The sequence below is a fragment of the Bufo bufo genome, chromosome 2 (assembly GCF_905171765.1).
Source record: "Bufo bufo chromosome 2, aBufBuf1.1, whole genome shotgun sequence".
Classification (NCBI taxonomy): domain Eukaryota; kingdom Metazoa; phylum Chordata; class Amphibia; order Anura; family Bufonidae; genus Bufo; species Bufo bufo.
In genome coordinates, this window is record NC_053390.1 from 41704623 (window position 1) to 41725207 (window position 20585).

At 50.2% G+C, this 20585-nt stretch overlaps 2 protein-coding genes across 2 annotated transcripts; both read left to right on the forward strand.

Annotated features, from left to right (window-relative positions):
• The first annotated feature begins 9 nt into the window (after positions 1 to 9).
• Positions 10 to 7843, forward strand: RAD1 (RAD1 checkpoint DNA exonuclease). Its single transcript, XM_040420991.1, has 6 exons — positions 10 to 146; positions 569 to 772; positions 2992 to 3100; positions 3689 to 3947; positions 5696 to 5794; positions 6401 to 7843. Exons 2-6 carry the CDS (start codon positions 578 to 580, stop codon positions 6582 to 6584), a joined length of 846 nt encoding a protein of 281 aa, XP_040276925.1. The 5' UTR covers positions 10 to 146; positions 569 to 577; the 3' UTR covers positions 6585 to 7843.
• A 4036-nt stretch (positions 7844 to 11879) lies between these two features.
• On the forward strand, positions 11880 to 20460 carry BRIX1 (biogenesis of ribosomes BRX1). Its single transcript, XM_040420990.1, has 10 exons — positions 11880 to 12046; positions 12658 to 12769; positions 15124 to 15167; positions 16118 to 16188; positions 16632 to 16681; positions 17748 to 17821; positions 17967 to 18017; positions 18102 to 18203; positions 18302 to 18430; positions 20138 to 20460. The coding sequence occupies exons 1-10, from the start codon at positions 11921 to 11923 to the stop codon at positions 20384 to 20386; spliced, it is 1008 nt and encodes a 335-aa protein (XP_040276924.1). The 5' UTR covers positions 11880 to 11920; the 3' UTR covers positions 20387 to 20460.
• The last annotated feature ends 125 nt before the right edge of the window (positions 20461 to 20585 follow it).

Genomic DNA, 20585 nt, shown 5'->3' on the forward strand with positions numbered 1-20585 from the left:
ACGGCGTCCGTCTTCTTAAACATGGCTGACAGCGCTTAGCCGTGTTGAAGTAGATTTATAGGCAGGAAGATGCTTGGCTACAGCCGTATTTGAAGAGAGCTACGGTGCTGATAAAGGGCGGCCTGGCAGACAGGTGTCAGTGAAGGGTAAGTGTTATATAGTAGGTGCATATTAGAATATGCTGGGACTTGTAGTACTACTAGTTGGTCCAACTTATGGCAGTCAATTTTTAGTGGGGCAGATACAGCAGGTGACACCCCATTGGCTTTCTCCCCATACGTTGCACAAATAAGGGAGCGTTTGTTTAAAGGGGTTGTCCAAATGGCTAAAAGTGGAAGAATGGGTAAAAAAAAACAAGGCATTTTTCACCTCACCGATCCCACGCCGCCGTCTCTGATACTTACCAGGTCTCCGCTTCCTAGTTCGGGCTTCACTGTGGATTACAATGGGGGGTAAATCGCTGCAGGAAAGGCCCAATTAGATTTTCTATATAAGTCCTTCTAGAATTAGACCCAAATACCAGACGGGTGTGAACGTTCCTGCGTTGATCATGATGTTTTGTGTCCAGGTCTCCAGCATGTCGTTCTTGTCACAGCCTGACGTGGATGAGGACCAGTACGTGCTCACCTGCAGCCTGGACAACGTCCGCAACCTCTCCAACATCCTGAAGGCCATCCACTTCAAAGACCACGCATCCTGCTTCGCCACCAGCAACGGACTGAAAGTCACAGTGGAGAATGCTAAATGCCTGCAGGCCAATGCCTTTATTCAGGTAGGAGCCTCCACCCCGCGGATGTGCCGACGTCCGTAACACCGACGAGGAAGGAGAGTCTGGAGTGAAAGCCAAAGGAACGGCTGAGGTCACCTGACATCTGCAAATGAATGAAAAGTTTCACAACAGACTTTGTTTCAACTCCTCACTGTTTTCAAGACCTCTGCATGCTGTCAGTGAATTAGAGCACTCCAGTTTCCATTCAGAGGCAGTAATCCTGTCCATAGCCAGTCCTGATCTCAGATGAGAAGTGGATACAATTGTATCCAGTCTAGACAATGCTCTGTGAGCTAAACCGCCTGGAACCAGGCTGTTTAGCTCACAGAGCATTGTCTAGACTGGATACAACTGTACTAGTTTGTTACAATGTATCAGTCTGGAGTCCAGGCTGTTTAGCTCACAGAGCATTGTCTAGACTGGATACAACTGTACTAGTTTGTTACAATGTATCAGTCTGGAGTCCGGGCTGTTTAGCTCACAGAGCATTGTCTAGACTGGATACAACTGTGCTAGTTTGTTACAATGTATCAGTCTGGAGTCTGGGCTGTTTAGCTCACAGAGCATTGTCTAGACTGGATACAACTGTACTAGTTTGTTACAATGTATCAGTCTGGAGTCCAGGCTGTTTAGCTCACAGAGCATTGTCTAGACTGGATACAACTGTACTAGTTTGTTACAATGTATCAGTCTGGAGTTCAGGCTGTTTAGCTCACAGAGCATTGTCTAGACTGGATACAACTGTACTAGTTTGTTACAATGTATCAGTCTGGAGTCCAGGCTGTTTAGCTCACAGAGCATTGTCTAGACTGGATACAACTGTGCTAGTTTGTTACAATGTATCAGTCTGGAGTCCAGGCTGTTTAGCTCACAGAGCATTGTCTAGACTGGATACAACTGTACTAGTTTGTTACAATGTATCAGTCTGGAGTTCAGGCTGTTTAGCTCACAGAGCATTGTCTAGACTGGATACAACTGTGCTAGTTTGTTACAATGTATCAGTCTGGAGTCCGGGCTGTTTAGCTCACAGAGCATTGTCTAGACTGGATACAACTGTGCTAGTTTGTTACAATGTATCAGTCTGGAGTCCGGGCTGTTTAGCTCACAGAGCATTGTCTAGACAGGATACAACTCTGCTAGTTTGTTACAATGTATCAGTCTGGAGTCCGGGCTGTTTAGCTCACAGAGCATTGTCTAGACTGGATACAACTGTACTAGTTTGTTACAATGTATCAGTCTGGAGTCCGGGCTGTATAGCTCACAGAGCATTGTCTAGACTGGATACAACTGTACTAGTTTGTTACAATGTATCAGTCTGGAGTCCGGGCTGTATAGCTCACAGAGCATTGTCTAGACTGGATACAACTGTACTAGTTTGTTACAATGTATCAGTCTGGAGTCCGGGCTGTATAGCTCACAGAGCATTGTCTAGACTGGATACAACTGTGCTAGTTTGTTACAATGTATCAGTCTGGAGTCCGGGCTGTTTAGCTCACAGAGCATTGTCTAGACTGGATACAACTGTGCTAGTTTGTTACAATGTATCAGTCTGGAGTCCGGGCTGTATAGCTCACAGAGCATTGTCTAGACTGGATACAACTGTGCTAGTTTGTTACAATGTATCAGTCTGGAGTCCGGGCTGTTTAGCTCACAGAGCATTGTCTAGACTGGACACAATTGTATCCACTTCTCAGCTGAGAACAGGACTGGCTATGGACAGGATTAAATCATAAAGAGAGAATTTATCAAGCCCCCAGATAGGGCTTTTCCCACTTTTTGAGCTTAAAGGGGTCCTCCCACTTCAGCAAATGACATTTATCATGTAGAGAAAGTTAATACAGGCCACTTACTAATGTATTGTGATTCTCCATATTGCCTCCTGTGCTGGCTGGATTTATTTCCCCCCTCACATTAGACACTGCTCGTTTCCATGGTTATGACCACCCTGTAATCCAGCAGTGGTGGTCGTGCTTGCACACCATAGGAAAAGGCGCCGGCCTATTTGGTGGCAGTCTTGGCATCTGCAGAGCACACAATGGATACGGTCGCCTGCGCGGGGCCTGACCTCCAATATTACCCTCATGATAAATTCCTCAAAAGACTAGGAGAAAGTTGTCGATTATTCATAGATAAAACTGGGAACCTCCTCGATAAGCTAAGGTCATGGAGCTGGAGGTAACACTATACAATGTCTTATGTGTCTTTCTTATTTTGTATATCAGGCCGGGATATTTCAGGAATTCAACGTCCGGGAGGATTCTGTCGTGTTTCGCATAAATCTGACCGTCCTGCTCGACTGTTTGACTATTTTTGGGGCAAGCGCTGTACCAGGTAATTATAGTCTGGATAGAGAGAGAGCCCATAAAGACTCTATGGATCGCCTCGTCTGATCCTTGGAAGAAGAGGGCGCGTTTCGCAGCTTAGGCTACTTTCACACTCGCGTTTGGTGCGGATCCGTTATGGATCTACACAGACGGATCCGTTCAGATAATACAGCCGTCTGCATCCGTTCAGAACAGATCCGTTTGTATTATCTTTAACATAGCCAAGACGAATCCGCCTTGAACACCATTGAAAGTCAACGGAGGACGGATCCGTTTTCTATTGTGTCATAGAAAACGGATCCGTCCCCGTTGACTTACATTGTGTGTCAGGACGGATCCATTTGGCTCCGCTTCATCACGCTGCAAGCAATGTTTTGGTGTCCACCTCCAAAGTGAAATGGAGACTGAACGGAGGCAAACTGATGCATTTCAAGCGGATCCTTTTCAATTCAGAATGCATTAGGGCAAAACGGAACGGATCTCACTAACGGAAAGCAAAAACGCTAGTGTGAAAGTAGCCTTACCTGTAGCTTTGTTCATCCTGAGCCTCCTGATTCTTTAATATATAACATTCTGTGTAAATTCTACCTTGCAGCCACTTGCACAGCCTTGAAGATGGGCTACCAGGGCTACGGCCACCCCCTCACCCTATTTCTAGAGGAAGGTGGGGTGGTGACAGTGTGTAAAATTCACACCCAGGAGCCGGAGGAGACCCTGGACTTTGATTTCTGCAGCACCAATGTCCTAAATAAAATCATCCTGCAGTCAGAAGGGCTCAGGGAGGCGTTCTCCGAACTGGACATGACCAGCGACTTTCTGCAGATCACCATGTCTCCGGACAAACCCTACTTAAGGTACGGACACCAGCGATTGTCTGTCGTTGCCACCTTGTGCTTTTATGACTTGTAAATAAAGTTATCCTTTAATTTGTGCGGAGTGTCCCGCACTAAGGAGACTTAAAGTGTAATTTTGGGCAAATTAAGATCTATGGGTCATGTAACATACATTATTTCACTCCGAGCCCCAAATACAAGTTCCTGAGCCGCTCTGTACACCACAGGAAAAAATAACCAAAAATAACCTCTGCTGCATGATCCTGGGCTCTACAGCAGAGTTTGCCAAAACCACACCCCCTTCTCTGACATCACTTCCTACTCTGCCGCTATTGGTTGAAACTGCATCTCACAGACTTCCTGCTCTGCCGCTATTGGTTGGAGCCGCACCTCACAGACTTCCTGCTCTGCCGCTATTAGTTGGTGCTGCACCTCACAGACTTCCTGCTCTGCCGCTATTGGTTGGAGCCGCACCTCACAGACTTCCTGCTCTGCCGCTATTGGTTGGAGCTGCTCCTCACAGACTTCCTGCTCTGCCGCTATTAGTTGGTGCTGCACCTCACAGACTTCCTGCTCTGCCGCTATTGGTTGGAGCCGCACCTCACAGACTTCCTGCTCTGCCGCTATTGGTTGGAGCTGCACCTCACAGACTTCCTGCTCTGCCGCTATTAGTTGGTGCTGCACCTCACAGACTTCCTGCTCTGCCGCTATTGGCTGGAGCCGCACCTCACAGACTTTCTGCTCTGCCGCTATTGGTTGGAGCCGCACCTCACAGACTTCCTGCTCTGCCGCTATTGGTTGGAGCCGCACCTCACAGACTTCCTGCTCTGCCGCTATTGGCTGGAGCCGCACCTCACAGACTTCCTGCTCTGCCGCTATTGGTTGAAGCTGCATTTGTGCTGCTCATTTTAGGAATGTCTAGACTGGATACAATTGTAACAAACCCTGAGCCGTGAGATAGATTTGGTTAGGACCAGCGTTTTCTCCTCGTAGAGTAAACCAGAACATTCTTGTTCACTGCCAGCAAGCAGAGATCTTGAAAATTGGAAGGTCAATTAGAAACTTGCAGAAGTTGTCATTTTACAAGGCTAAAGCTTTGCTTACATAAATTTGGAAACCCCCTTAAAGGTGTATGCTCGTGTGCTTCAGATCCGCAGCGTGGGTGGGATTGTATGACTTGCTCAGTTTAGTTAAAGGGGTTGTCTCATCTCAGACAATGGGGGCATATCGTCTTATAGGTGCAGGTCCCACCGCAGGGATCCGGACCTATATCGGCAACGGAGCCCCGTAAGGTGGTATCGACTGCGGTCCGGCCACCACCAAGCCGGCTCCCCACAGAAGTGAATGGGAGCGCACCGCGCATGATCGGCCCCCTGCTCCCGTTCACTTCTATGGGCCCGACGGAAATGGCCGAGCCAGCGCTCAGCTATTTTTGGCGGCCCCATAGAAAATGAATAGAGGGCTGCTGCGCATGTGTAGTGCGCTGTCCACCACTTTGCTGGGCTCCGTTCCCAATATAGGTGCGGCTTCCACCAATGGGACCCGCACCTATAAGACAATGGGGGCATATCCTAGCGATATGCCCCCATTGTCTCTGATGAGACAACCCCTTTAAAGGAGACTGTTCCAAAAATATCGGTACAGAGCCCCACCCCGCCCTGTGCCGAGGGTCAGACAGGTAGATGCCCCTGTCGCCCCCCTCTGCGGCTGCACCCACCTTTTTATGAGAGATTATTGTAAATGATGTTCCTTTTTGCTTTGTGTTACAGATTGTCCACGTTCGGTAATGCGGGAAGCGCCCACCTGGATTACCCCAAAGACTCGGATCTGATAGAAGCGTTTCACTGCACCCAGACGCAGACCAACAGGTAAGATGGCGGCACCTCAGCCGCAGCGTGGCGTCAGAACCGCTGAGCACTGCTCTTTAACTCCTAAATGACTGGACACAATTTTTTTTGCACACGATTGGCCACCTCTGGCGGTGACACCAGCGTAGTTTATGACACGTAGGGATGTTTTTCCTACCTGTAAATATATATTTTATTCTTTTTATGTTTTTTTTTTTTGTGTCCCCTCTCCTGACATGTCCGTAACTACTTGCATTCCCCGTGTAATAGCAATTCGGGAGGATCTGTGCTTATGACTTAATGCTGTGCTATTCCTCTCTTATTCCTACTAGAATTGCAATCACTCCACTCATGCCATCAAAGACCATCTGAGGGGGAGGTGTCCCTGTCCAGTCAGTGCTGGAGGGGTCAGACTGTACAGGGACACCCAGATGGACCTTTACTGCCGACTGCTGGTAATTCATTCATTACTTCTAGCAGGAATAATAAAGGAACAGCACGACATAGTCATAGTGATAGATGCCCCAGAATTGTTATTATATGGAGGATGCTAGAAGAGGGGACGGGTCCTCGGAGCTGACAAGCGGCTGTATATATTCTGTACATTTATGGTTCTTTTCTGCGCAGATATAAGATCTCCCTGCTGAAGCCGTCTACCAAGGCCCTGGCCCTGTCCTGCAAGGTGTCCATACGGACTGACAACCGAGGCTTCCTCTCGCTGCAGTACATGGTCAGGAACGAGGACGGCCAGATCTGCTTTGTGGAGTATTACTGCTGTCCCGACGAGGACCTCCAGGACGGAGAATCTTAACTTCATGGTTTCCTCCAACCTTCTGGATTTGTGGAACAAAGCGTAATCCACGTAAAAAGTTCTTCTAACTTTTATTCCTCACCAGCTTCAAAACCTCTGTTTGCTGTCGGTGAATAAATGAATTACACCCAGAGGCTTAAAACCTGTGCAGACACAGCTGAGGGTTTGTTACCATTGTATCCAGCGTAGAACCTCTCTAAGGGCATGTCCACATATGCGGATTGTAGCTCCGTCCACCCACCGAGGCTCGCGCCGCGCCAACCAGGGACACATCCCTTGTTAGTCGCGGCTTTAAACCACCAGCCTGTGAACTGCAGCCCATTGAAAACAATAGGAGGCGCATCCACTGGAATTTTGATGCAGTGTCCTCGCCAAAAACGCAGAAGCTGCACAAATCTCTCTCCTGCCCTAATCATTCGCTACAATGTGTCAGTGAAGGTCAAATGTATCTGTACGGAGGGAAGACTGTTTAGTTCACAGGATGCAACTATGACGAAATGTCAGCTGTGAAGAACATTAGGCATGTATCCGTTTTTAGTTTCTGGATATAGACGGTGTTCCTATTCGCAGAGAGCAAGCAGAGATCTTGGTGAGATCTTAAAACACAAAGGTCAGCTCTGCTGTTTTGTGGGGTGAACTCATTGCTTGGTGCGGAGGAAGACTAAGCATAGGTTTAATGCCAGATATTTGGCGTTCTCCCGCTGACAGTCTGCGCCCCCCACCCCCTAAAATCTGACACACATGCATAAAACCCTTGGTTCTTACAGATATAGAGTTAAAAATGTATATTCTGCCTATCTGCATCCACCACTAGGAGGAGCTGGAGAGCTTACTATATAATTGAGCGCAGAGTATGAACAGTATACAGTTGAGCTCCCCCTAGTGGTGGCTGCAGGAGCTGGAATCTTGAATCTGGAGCTCTGGATCAGCATCTGATACCGATGGAGATATATTAAGAAATCAGTCTGCCTCTGGACCGCGGCACGGCTACAGACTTAGGCCTCATCCAGGCGTCCGTGAGATACCGGACTGGCATTGCAGGAGCGCACTGCGTCGCTGGTTGCTATGACGCCGCGCGCTCCTGCCAATGCCAGTCCGGTGTTCCACGGACGCCTGCATGAGGTTTTCGTGGCACCAAACTTTCCCAGAAACAGATAGAAGAACCGGGCAGAGGAGGGTCTGCATTTACTGGGGATTAGGAGCTGTATATGAAGGGTTTCTACTGTATATTTTCTTGGATGTACAAAATGTATTTTTTTGTTGCAATTTTTTTCAATAAATGTTTATAAAAAGTATCTTCACTCGTTCCTGGTCATCCTTAAAGGGGTTTTCTGCGTGTTTGATACTGATGACCTATCCTCATCAGCCCGGTACCCCCCATAGAGGCTGCGGCGCTCCAGTGTGTGCTGGGACCTGTTCCTAGACCAGTGACATCACAGTTATCGGTCACCTGATGTAAGAGCAGCTCAGTCCCATTCAAGTGTTTGTGAAGCTGTTCCTGTGAGCGCTGCAGGGGGGGGATGGGTGTCGGGCCCCTCACCAGTCAGATACTGAGAACCTATCCTGAGAATAAGTGATCAATATTTCTGTCTCTCTCCCCCTTGCTTTACACTGCAGCCTTTGCTTGTTTAGGTTGGCTGCTGTTTATAACCTGAAGCTCGGCATGTAGACAGCGAATTGGATAATGTGAAATTGTGACACAGAGCTCCGACAACCTCTGCGACACTGCAACGCAGAGCTCTGACAACCTCAGTGTGACACTGCAACGCAGGGCTCTTACATTCTCTGCGACACTGCAACGCAGAGCTCTGACAACCTCTGCGACACTGCAACGCAGAGCTCTGACAACCTCTGTGACACTGCAACGCAGAGCTCTGACAACCTCTGTGACACTGCAACGCAGAGCTCTGACAACCTCTGCGACACTGCAACGCAGGGCTCTGACAACCTCTGCAACGCAGAGCTCTGACAACCTCTGTGACACTGCAACGCAGGGCTCTGACATTCTCTGCGACACCGCAACGCAGAGCTCTGACAACCTCTGCGACACTGCAACGCAGAGCTCTGACAACCTCTGCGACACTGCAACGCAGGGCTCTGACAACCTCTGCAACACTGCAATGCAGAGCTCTGACAACGTCTGCGACACTGCAACGCAGGGCTCTGACAACGTCTGCGACACTGCAACGCAGGGCTCTGACAACCTCTGCAACGCAGAGCTCTGACAACCTCTGCGACACTGCAACGCAGAGCTCTGACAACCTCTGCGACACTGCAACGCAGAGCTCTGACAACCTCTGCGACACTGCAACGCAGGGCTCTGACAACCTCTGCGACACTGCAACGCAGGGCTCTGACAACCTCTGCAACGCAGAGCTCTGACAACCTCTGCGACACTGCAACGCAGAGCTCTGACAACCTCTGCGACACTGCAACGCAGAGCTCTGACAACCTCTGCGACACTGCAACGCAGGGCTCTGACAACCTCTTCAACGCAGAGCTCTGACAACCTCTGCGACACTGCAACGCAGGGCTCTGACAACCTCTGCAACACTGCAATGCAGAGCTCTGACAACGTCTGCGACACTGCAACGCAGGGCTCTGACAACGTCTGCGACACTGCAACGCAGGGCTCTGACAACCTCTGCAACGCAGAGCTCTGACAACCTCTGCGACACTGCAACGCAGAGCTCTGACAACCTCTGCGACACTGCAACGCAGGGCTCTGACAACCTCTTCAACGCAGAGCTCTGACAACCTCTGCGACACTGCAACGCAGAGCTCTGACAACCTCTGCGACACTGCAACGCAGAGCTCTGACAACCTCTGCGACACTGCAACGCAGGGCTCTGACAACCTCTGCGACACTGCAACGCAGGGCTCTGACAACCTCTGCAACACTGCAATGCAGAGCTCTGACAACGTCTGCGACACTGCAACGCAGGGCTCTGACAACGTCTGCGACACTGCAACGCAGGGCTCTGACAACCTCTGCAACGCAGAGCTCTGACAACCTCTGCGACACTGCAACGCAGAGCTCTGACAACCTCTGCGACACTGCAACGCAGAGCTCTGACAACCTCTGCGACACTGCAACGCAGGGCTCTGACAACCTCTTCAACGCAGAGCTCTGACAACCTCTGCGACACTGCAACGCAGGGCTCTGACAACCTCTGCAACACTGCAATGCAGAGCTCTGACAACGTCTGCGACACTGCAACGCAGGGCTCTGACAACGTCTGCGACACTGCAACGCAGGGCTCTGACAACCTCTGCAACGCAGAGCTCTGACAACCTCTGCGACACTGCAACGCAGAGCTCTGACAACCTCTGCGACACTGCAACGCAGAGCTCTGACAACCTCTGCGACACTGCAACGCAGGGCTCTGACAACCTCTGCGACACTGCAACGCAGGGCTCTGACAACCTCTGCAACACTGCAATGCAGAGCTCTGACAACGTCTGCGACACTGCAACGCAGGGCTCTGACAACGTCTGCGACACTGCAACGCAGGGCTCTGACAACCTCTGCAACGCAGAGCTCTGACAACCTCTGCGACACTGCAACGCAGAGCTCTGACAACCTCTGCGACACTGCAACGCAGAGCTCTGACAACCTCTGCGACACTGCAACGCAGGGCTCTGACAACCTCTTCAACGCAGAGCTCTGACAACCTCTGCGACACTGCAACGCAGGGCTCTGACAACCTCTGCAACACTGCAATGCAGAGCTCTGACAACGTCTGCGACACTGCAACGCAGGGCTCTGACAACGTCTGCGACACTGCAACGCAGGGCTCTGACAACCTCTGCAACGCAGAGCTCTGACAACCTCTGCGACACTGCAACGCAGAGCTCTGACAACCTCTGCGACACTGCAACGCAGAGCTCTGACAACCTCTGCGACACTGCAACGCAGGGCTCTGACAACCTCTTCAACGCAGAGCTCTGACAACCTCTGCGACACTGCAACGCAGAGCTCTGACAACCTCTGCGACACTGCAACGCAGAGCTCTGACAACCTCTGCGACACTGCAACGCAGAGCTCTGACAACCTCTGCGACACTGCAACGCAGAGCTCTGACAACCTCTGTGACACTGCAACGCAGAGCTCTGACAACCTCTGCGACACTGCAACGCAGGGCTCTGACAACCTCTGCAACGCAGAGCTCTGACAACCTCTGTGACACTGCAACGCAGGGCTCTGACATTCTCTGCGACACCGCAACGCAGAGCTCTGACAACCTCTGCGACACTGCAACGCAGAGCTCTGACAACCTCTGCGACACTGCAATGCAGAGCTCTGACAACCTCTGCGACACTGCAACGCAGAGCTCTGACCACCTCTGCGACACTGCAACGCAGAGCTCTGACAACCTCTGTGACACTGCAATGCAGAGCTCTGACAACCTCTGCGACACTGCAACGCAGGGCTCTGACAACCTCTGCAACGCAGAGCTCTGACAACCTCTGCGACACTGCAACGCAGAGCTCTGACAACCTCTGCGACACTGCAACGCAGAGCTCTGACAACCTCTGCGACACTGCAACGCAGGGCTCTGACAACCTCTTCAACGCAGAGCTCTGACAACCTCTGCGACACTGCAACGCAGAGCTCTGACAACCTCTGCGACACTGCAACGCAGAGCTCTGACAACCTCTGCGACACTGCAACGCAGGGCTCTGACAACCTCTGCAACGCAGAGCTCTGACAACCTCTGCAACGCAGAGCTCTGACAACCTCTGCGACACTGCAACGCAGAGCTCTGACAACCTCTGCGACACTGCAACGCAGGGCTCTGACAACCTCTGCTTATGGATTTTATACTGTTATCAATTAAGACAGAATTTCAGCCTCTGCATGTAAAAATGTTTCCATTCACAGACAGAAAGCAGAGAGGGTTTTACACATCCTGTCTGCGGTTATTACACTTCTCTCTTGGACACAGGATGATTTTCCTATAATAATGTGAAAGGAGGAGTCTGCCACTCGGGGCGCCGCTCCTCATAGTCTCCAGCAGAGGGCGCGCTCCTCATAGTCTCCAGCAGAGGGCGCGCTCCTCATAGTCTCCAGCAGAGGGCGCGCTCCTCATAGTCTGCAGCAGAGGGCGCGCTCCTCATAGTCTCCAGCAGAGGGCGCGCTCCTCATAGTCTCCAGCAGAGGGCGCGCTCCTCATAGTCTCCAGCAGAGGGCGCGCTCCTCATAGTCTGCAGCTCGGGTCGCCGCTCCTCATAGTCTCCAGCAGAGGGCGCACTGGCGCAGTACAGAACCATAGAGTCCTTCCTGCCGTACAGAGTACAGAGCAGACAGCAGCAGCTTCCGGTAACAGACCAACATGGCAGCCTACCGGAGAAAACGTGGCTTCGTCGCCGAGTCCTCCGGCCAGAGCAAAAAACCGAAATTACAGCAGAAGGCAGCGGAGAATGAGGACGAGTTCACCATCCCGCCGCCGGTGTCAGAGGTAGGGTACTGCCCCCACCAGGGGAAACACAGGAGTCCGGGGCCCTGTCCTCTGAAACAGGGGTCTGTTCACACCATGCAGTCAAAATGTCATTTGACCTCACCATATGTTTTTTTTTATTTTTCTTCTTAAAGGGACCGCACACTTGTTTCAATTATTGGGAGTAGAGGGTTAAAACAACACAGGAACGTTTTTTTTGGGGGGAAAAAAAATCTAATATACTTACACTATTAGTCTGCTGCGTTCAGGTGACCCGTCCTTTGATTGGACGTTCGTGGGGGCGGCTCCTGTTCAGGACTTCATATTAGGCCGCGTTCACATTGGCATTCTTATTTCCGAAAATAACGGAAGCAGCGGATCTCTCGCCTGACGGATGCGGGCGCAGCTCCGTGGACTGTAATGGAGTCAGTCGGGCTGGCGGAGGAGATTTGTGATGGGACAATGGGAGTGTCAATCAGTGCAGCACTTCAGGGGTTAAACAGCCAGGCTTGGAAACCTCGTGGTCCGTTACTCCACATACGTAGCTTGGTTTGGTGTTATGGGGGCCAAAGTACCCGCTGTGCCTATGATGTCCTGGGCGCCCGTGTGTGACCGCGCTCTTATTGTTGCAGGGCAAGTGGAAGAACAAGGAGCGGGTGCTGATATTCTCCTCCCGTGGGATTAATTTCCGCACCAGACATTTGATGCAAGACCTGAGAACGTTAATGCCGCACGCCAAGGCCGGTGGGTGCCCCCCGTGATGCCCCTCACACCGCCATACTATGTAATGCTTCCTGTGGGACCTCAGCATGCGACTAAGGGCTCTTTCACACTTGCGTTATTGTCTTCCGACAGAGTTCCGTCGTCGGGGCTCTATGCCGGAAGAATCCTGATCAGGATTATCCTAATGCATTCTGAATGGAGAGAAATCCGTTCAGGATGCATCAGGATGTCTTCAGTTCAGGAACGTTTGTTGGCCGGAGAAAATACCACAGCATGCTGCGCTTTTTGCTCCGGCCAAAAATCCGGAACACTTGCCGCAAGGCCGGATCCGGAATTAATGCCCATTGGAAGGCATTGATCCGGCCTTAAGCTAAACGTCGTTTCGGCGCATTGCCGGAGCCGACATTTAGCTTTTTCAGAGTGGTTACCATGGCTGCCGGGACGCTAAAGTCCTGACAGCCATGGTAAGTGTAGTGGGGAGCGGGGGGGAGCGGGGGAGCAGTGTACTTACCGTCCGTGCGGCTCCCCGGGCGCTCCAGAGTGACGTCAGGGCGCCCCAAGCGCATGGATCATGTGATCACGTCATCCATGCGCATGGGGCGCTCTGACGTCATTCTGGAGCGCCCCGGGAGCCGCATGGACTGTAAGTATACCGCTCCCCACTACTACTATGGCAGCCAGGACTTTAATAGCGTCCTGGGTGCCATAGTAACACTGAACGCATTTGGAAGACGGTTCCGTCTTCAAATGCTTTCAGTACACTTGCGTTTTTCCGGATCCGGCAGGCACCTCCGGCAACGGAAGTGCATGCCGGATCCCAACAACGCAAGTGTGAAAGAGGCCTAAGAATGTTCCCATTTACTGACAGCAAGCAGAGGTATTGGGAAGGGTGATGTACTGATATTCGCGAACATTTAATAACCATTGAAAAACAAGTCGTAAACATCGTTTAAAGAAGTTGTCCAAATTCAAATAGTTTTTTTTTTTTAAGGGGTTTTCTGACTATATATATATATATATATATATATATATATATATATATATATATATATATATATATATATAATTTTTTTTTTTTATATTGATGACCTGATGATCTTCAGGATAAGTCTTCAGTATCTGATCGGTGGTGGGACCCCTGCCGATCAGCTGTTCCAGGAGCTCTCCAGTGAGCGCCTCCCCAAGCACAGCGCCGTACATTGTGTAGTGGCCACACTTGGTATTACGGCTCGGCCCCATTCACTTGAACGTGATGATGTGACCGATGAACGTGATGTCGCTGGTGTAGGGTAAACTGTAAGCTCCGGTGCCTTCTCAAACAGCTGGGGTCCCTGATGATCAATAAAAAAGTCAGAAAACCCCTTTAAATGTCCTACTCGGTAGAGAGACATTCCGGCTCCATGGTTCTCTTCACTGTGCTTCGGTCCCCACATGTAAACTTCCAGCACGCATGATGAGTCACATGCTCCGCTGCAGCCAATGACCGGCCTCAGTGTTGACGTCTCCCCAAGCGGTATGTCACTGCTGAGTCAAGTGCCACTTGGGCGCATGTGGCCCCGTCCATCACAGAATGTTTACATGCAGGGAGCAAAGACAGCGCTGGACCCACAGAGCCAGAACCGGGCCGGCCTCACAGGGCAGGTATGTATGCTTCCTTCAACAGGTCCTATGGGGGTGTTTAAAAAAAGCTATATGAAGTTGGACAGCCCCTTTTAAGGGGTTCCCTCGCTATTGAAAGTGATGGCGTATCCTAGAGATTACTACTTGGTGGGGGCCAACAAGTACTGGGGCCCCCAGTGATCCTTGCTGAGCTCCTGGCAGGGAATGTATTACACAGCCCCGTGCACTTGTATTGTCAATGAGAGCGATCTGTGGATTGAGGGGGTCCCAGAATCCGACCCCCAATAATCAGAATGCCCTAGTGATGTCATTGCATGCTACAATAGGAATGTCGCTTCCTCAGGTCACAGTGTTATCATTCACCATTACATTTCTGGGCACCTTTTAGAGACGCCCTCCTGACATTGGTTCTGTATCTCCCCATACACGTCCCATCACATGGTATAAGGTGATGCAGAGCGGACGCGCCTCTCCTCCTTTTGCTCTCCTCCTCCTTTTGCTCTCCTCCTCCTTTTGCTCTCCTCCTCCTTTTGCTCTCCTCCTCCTCTTGCTCTCCTCCTCTTGCTCTCCTCCTCTTGCTCTCCTCCTCTTGCTCTCCTCCTCTTGCTCTCCTCCTCCCCTCCTCCTCTTGCTCTCCTCCTCCCCTCCTCCTCTTGCTCTCCTCCTCCCCTCCTCCTCTTGCTCTCCTCCTCCCCTCCTCCTCTTGCTCTCCTCCTCCTCCTCCTCCCATTCACTTTCTTACTTTACGTTTACAGATACAAAGATGGACCGGAAAGATAAACTGTTTGTCATCAACGAGGTAAGTGATGTCCGTTTATCACGACTTACAGGGGGGGGGGGGGGGGGGGTTCCTGTATTAGACAATCAGTTTTTGTTAGGGCACATGGAACATGTCACTTCTGATTGGTTAGGGTGCTACCCCCCAGCACCCCTGCCGATCAGCCTGTGAGGTCACAAGGGCTTTCTGTAGGTCACTTCCATTCAAGTAAATGGGATTGAGCTGCTATACCAGGTGCGGCCATTATATGACGTGTGGCGCTGTACTTGGCATACCATCGCTGATCCCTTCAAGCAGCTAAGTGGAGGTCCAGGAAGTCGGACCGACACCAATCTGATAGTGATGACCCATCCTGATGATATTTAAAGGGGTTGTCTGGTTTCAGGAGGAAACGGGACAGCCCAAGGATCTGCCGAAAACAGAAAAAAAAAAAAAACAGGAAGTATTTACCTCGCAGATCCCCTGCCGCTGCAGTGGTGATGTCATTTCTGCAACACGTGACCGCTGCAGTCAGTCACCGGCCTCATCAACCCCTTTGACTCCCAGAAAACCCTTTTGAATTTATAATAATAAATGTATAATTTATTTTTTAACCCAACGACCTGTCAGTAGACTGGCCGACCATCTAGTGCAGGGATCGGCAACCTCCGGCACTCCAGCTGTGCTGACACTACAACTCCCAGCTTGCACACTTGCTTGGCTGTTCTCAGAACTCCCGTAGAAGTGAGTGGAGCATGCTGGGAGATGTAGTTTCACAACACCCTTGATCTAATGTGTAAGGGAGCCTCTGAACTGACAGCAGATGTCTGCAGAAATGAGGATTGCGCAGTTGGATTTCAACATGCCCAATCTGTTGGGTTCTCCTGGGGATAAGCTGATCACAGTAGCAACGACGATAGCGCTGCGGCCACTTGCTGCACCCTACAGCACCCCCTTCTGGTCCTTCTGTGTGACGTTTGCTTGTCTTGCAGGTCTGTGAAATGAAAAACTGCAACAAGTGTATTTATTTTGAAGCAAAGAAGAAGCAGGATCTGTATATGTGGTGAGTGACCCCCTTATTTATTAAAGGGGTGCTCCGCTTTGGGGAACCCCTAGTTTATTAGATAGGTCCCTTTACAATAAGTTAATCGCAAGATGTTACCCCTGCTTGGTCGATCAGCGGCTGCTTGGGAGGAAACCTGGCATCAAGTGTTCAGTTTTCATACAGCGCCACCAAAGGAGAAATTAAGTATTGCAGAGTGTCCATTGACTTCAGTGGGTTGTCTGTGTAAGGCCTCATGCAGGCAACCATAAGTGTTTTGTGGTCTGCAAACCGTGGATCCTGGATGCGCGCACGAGGCCTAATGCAGGACAGGTCAGGTCCTCCAGAGTGATAGTCTTTCTATGACTGGACTGTTTGTAGGAGGGCTGCCATCATTCAATCTGTATTTATTCTGATTTCTAATCGCTTTTCCGCCCATCTGATTATATATTCCTATATTTTAGGATATCAAACGCCCCTGAGGGACCATCTGCAAAGTTCCTAGTCCAGAACAGTAAGTGACTTCTCCGTCATCTGCTTTGTTTATGGTGAATGCGATTGTATAAAGATGATAAAAAATCTTCCAGGCCACTAGGGGGCAGCATTATAAATTTGTTCTGCATTGGGTCTGGGCACACAGAATCGCCCCCGATAGAACAGACTATCTGGTATCAGTCCTTTGTCATAATCAGAACATGTGGACATCACGGTGGTCCGCTCTGGCAGACTGGATGAGACCACATATTCCATGTATGTTGCATCTTCCATGTATGTTGCATTCCATGTATGTGTATGTGCCGTCTCTCTTCCTGCTCGCCGCTGCTTTGTCATAGAGGATTCGTCATCAATATTAAAAGCCCGGAGAAAGGGAATGTGTCCTAATGGTGTCATTCTCTAAATGTTGTTGGTACCGATATTTAATTTTATAAAACCTTCCCTAGTGGTGGCCATATTGGAGGCACACTTGTGTGAGTGTGTGTGCTTTATAGCAGATGCAATGAATGGGAGTCAATGGATTGAGAAATATTATAGGTTACAGTCTGCAGGAAGTGATGTAGTACAGCCCCCCTTTTTCCCCCCCCCCCCCCCCCCCCCCCCCCCCCCCCCCCCCCGAGATCAGGGAGTGACAGTGTTTGTGTGTATAGTGCCTTATCTTGGCCTCCAGAAAGACAGTAGGGCTGTCCTTAACTTTCATGCCCTATATTGATAATGAGATGACCCTGCTCATCCAGTCCCAGTCTATAAAGCAAAGCTGAAAAGTTAGCTGCAGAAAACGGGTAGCTTCAGCCTACTGTGTGCTGTAGTATCCGTGTAAAAACTGCAACAGAGCAAAATCATGGGGGACCAACTGATGGGAGGACTGTGACTGACTTAAAATGACCCCTCATATCAGGGATGGCCAACCTGAGGCTCTCCAGCTGTTGCAAAACTACAACTCCCAGCATGCCCACAGCTATCAGCCTACAGTAGGGCATGGTGGGAGTTGTAGTTTTACAACAGCTGGAGAGCCGCAGGTTGGCCATCCCTGCCGTATATCATACAGTGGATCCCGCTCATCTCCTGTCTTCCCCCTTTTCCAGTTCATACCCTGGCAGAGCTGAAGATGACCGGAAACTGCCTGAAGGGCTCCCGTCCGCTGCTCTCCTTCGACCCGGTTGGTATCTTTTTCAATGTAGCTTTTGCAGCTACTAAATTCTTTATATAGAAAACTATAACTCCCAGCATTCCTTGGTTAGTCGTGAGTGCTGTAGTAACATACTGGTAAAATCTCGCTGACTGAATCTCCCCCTGTTCTGCAGGCGTTTGATCGTGATCCATACCTCACAGTGTTAAAGGAGCTCTTCATACAGGTAATGGCTGCCTCGGGGTTACATGCTCGGCGCTCCTTCGCCATTCGGCCGCCACTTAACATCCTGGTCTCTCTCTGGTTGCAGATTTTCGGAACCCCGAGATACCACCCAAAGAGTCAGCCCTTCGTGGACCACGTATTCACCTTCTCCGTAGCAGACAAGAGGATCTGGTTTAGGAATTATCAGGTCAGTTGGTTCCATGTATTGAGTCCAAAAAGTATATATATTTTTTTTTTCTCAGTTCTGTCCGTTTCAAGGAAAGCTGTATTCTTGTCTCATGGCAGATTATCGAGGAGGACGCATCTCTGGTGGAAATCGGACCTCGCTTTGTGCTAAATCTTATCAAGATCTTCAAAGGCAGCTTTGGGGGACCAACCCTGTACGAGAACGCTCACTACCAGTCTCCAAACATGGTGCGTTCTTCAGCTTTACGCTCCTGGTAACGCTGTGTTACGCCTGCTGAGGGGCGTATTCTCTCGTGTTTCTTCCGGCCGTGCACTAGGCATAATAGTGTGTCTTTTTTCCAGAGTGTTCCTTTAATCCAGGCATCTCAAACTCGCGGCCCTCCAGCTGTTGTAAAACTACAACTCCCACAATGCCCTGCTGTAGGCTGATACCTGTAGGCTGTCCGGGCATGCTGGGAGTTGTAGTTTTGCAACAGCTGGAGGGCCGCGAGTTTGAGATGCCTGCTTTAACCCCTTTGTCATAGTAAGCCAAGGGGATTGTGCGCAGGCTGCCTCAGTACCTGTGCTGGTATCAGCTGAAGAGCACAGCCAGGCGCCTGCTGCAATCCGATCCTAGCCGGGCACCCACTCAGCACTGCGATCAAGGAGACAAGGAGGAAGCTCATTGTAGTCATGATATCCGGGGCTCCCGTCAGTATGGACATAGCCTGCGTCTATATCTGCAAAATGATAGAAACCCGGTGAATGCCATTACAGTAAATGGGGTCCATCTGGTGTTAGTGGTGTCTGCCATGTGACTGATCCGGCGCTGCCATTATTTTACTTTTACCGTAAGTGCAGATCTGAACCCAGCCCAAATGAAAGGCCCTTATGAAATATAACTTGAAATGATGCAAAACACATTTTAAGAAAATGACATTTTATAAAACACATGCTGTATAAAATAGTATAGACCCTCACAACCATCACAGTATGGCTGTAGAAAGACATAAACCACTTAAAATGAAAGAAATTATTATTATTTTTTATTTACTGCTATTCCTTAAAGGGGTTGTTCAGGCAGACTCTAGAGTGGCCGGACCCTCAGAGGAAATCATACTTACCTGATCCCCGCTGCTGGGTTCCGGCTCTTTCGCTCCATGGCTTCCACTCTTCCTACGTTGAACCGGAACCCAGCGGGGATCAGGTAGGTCACGTGGGCACTACAGCGGTGACATATATCCGCATGCATCATGTCACTGGGTGACGTGACACATGAGTGTTGCAGCCAGTCATTGGATGCAGAGGCGGCAACAAAGGAGCCTGAACCCAGTGGAGTATAATTCCCTCAGGAGGTCTGGCCATACCACGGAGAAAGTCTGCCCGAAAGGCCCCCTAAGGGTGAATATTCCTTTAAAATTGATGCAAAAAAAAATATTACATCAGGAAACATTTTGTGTGGTCCTGACACCATAGGCATGGAGTCCATGTGCCTGAAAAAGTGCTGTTTTAGGAGCAGCGGGGGCGTTGTCATTACTCCTAGAGGCTCTGCTCCCTCTACACTTTGACAGGGTGAAGCTTGATTACTGTGTGGCCCTGTCAATCAAAGAGGAGAGGGAGTGGCAGTTGCAGAGAGAGCAGAGCCTCTAGGTGTAATGGCAACGCCCCCGTTGCTCCTAGAGGCTCATTTGCATATATTAAATCATTTTTCTCAGCAATGCGGGCACATATGAACATGGGACCAACACAGATGCCTTCAGCTGCCAAGCGCACATGTAACAGGTCAGCCAGTGACATAGGTACAAAACTGCTGACAGACGCCCTTTAAAACTGAGCCAAATTTTTGACATTTTCATTCTGACTCCGAAAAAAAAATAGACGTGGTCAAGCTGTAAATGTTGACTTGTTTTGATGTGATTTTCTGCGCTAACAGCTAATGAAGTATTTTCCTTCCAGCATCGACGCATGATCCGATTGGCCACGGCAGCGAAGGTTCGGGAGAAGCAGCAAGTGAAGACACTTCATAAAATGAAGAAGAGTGAGGGGGCGCAGGTTGTTCCCAAGGACCCCACGGAGGACGTATTCGCCACCCCAGCTGCAGACAAGCCCGTCGTTATTGAGACGGAGCCGCCATTACAGAAACCCAGGGTGAAACGGAAAGACAAAAAGTTCAAACGCCAGAGAATGGCCAAAAAACGCTTCTGAACTGTGCGAGGCCTTGTGTGCGAGGCTCGGGGGCCGGCGGTCTGTTTTATACATTAAAAGAGGAAGGAAAAGTCTTTGAGCCGTCGTCTGTTACCTCGCTTCACTTGTGAGCCTCTCTGTAATTTGTATGGCGCCAGGTAATGAAGGGTTAATGGGGGACAAAGAGGAAAGACTATTACAGGCCCAAAGTCTGAGGCTG

Coding starts and splice junctions, on each gene's coding strand:
- RAD1 (XM_040420991.1), top strand. CDS start 578: ATGTCGTTCTTGTCACAGCCTGACGTGGATGAGGACCAGTACGTGCTC. Junction 3,948..5,695: donor CCGGACAAACCCTACTTAAG/GTACGGACACCA, acceptor TTTGTGTTACAG/ATTGTCCACGTTCGGTAATG. Junction 5,795..6,400: donor ACCCAGACGCAGACCAACAG/GTAAGATGGCGG, acceptor TTTTCTGCGCAG/ATATAAGATCTCCCTGCTGA.
- BRIX1 (XM_040420990.1), top strand. CDS start 11,921: ATGGCAGCCTACCGGAGAAAACGTGGCTTCGTCGCCGAGTCCTCCGGC. Junction 17,822..17,966: donor CGCTGCTCTCCTTCGACCCG/GTTGGTATCTTT, acceptor CCTGTTCTGCAG/GCGTTTGATCGTGATCCATA. Junction 18,018..18,101: donor TAAAGGAGCTCTTCATACAG/GTAATGGCTGCC, acceptor CTCTGGTTGCAG/ATTTTCGGAACCCCGAGATA.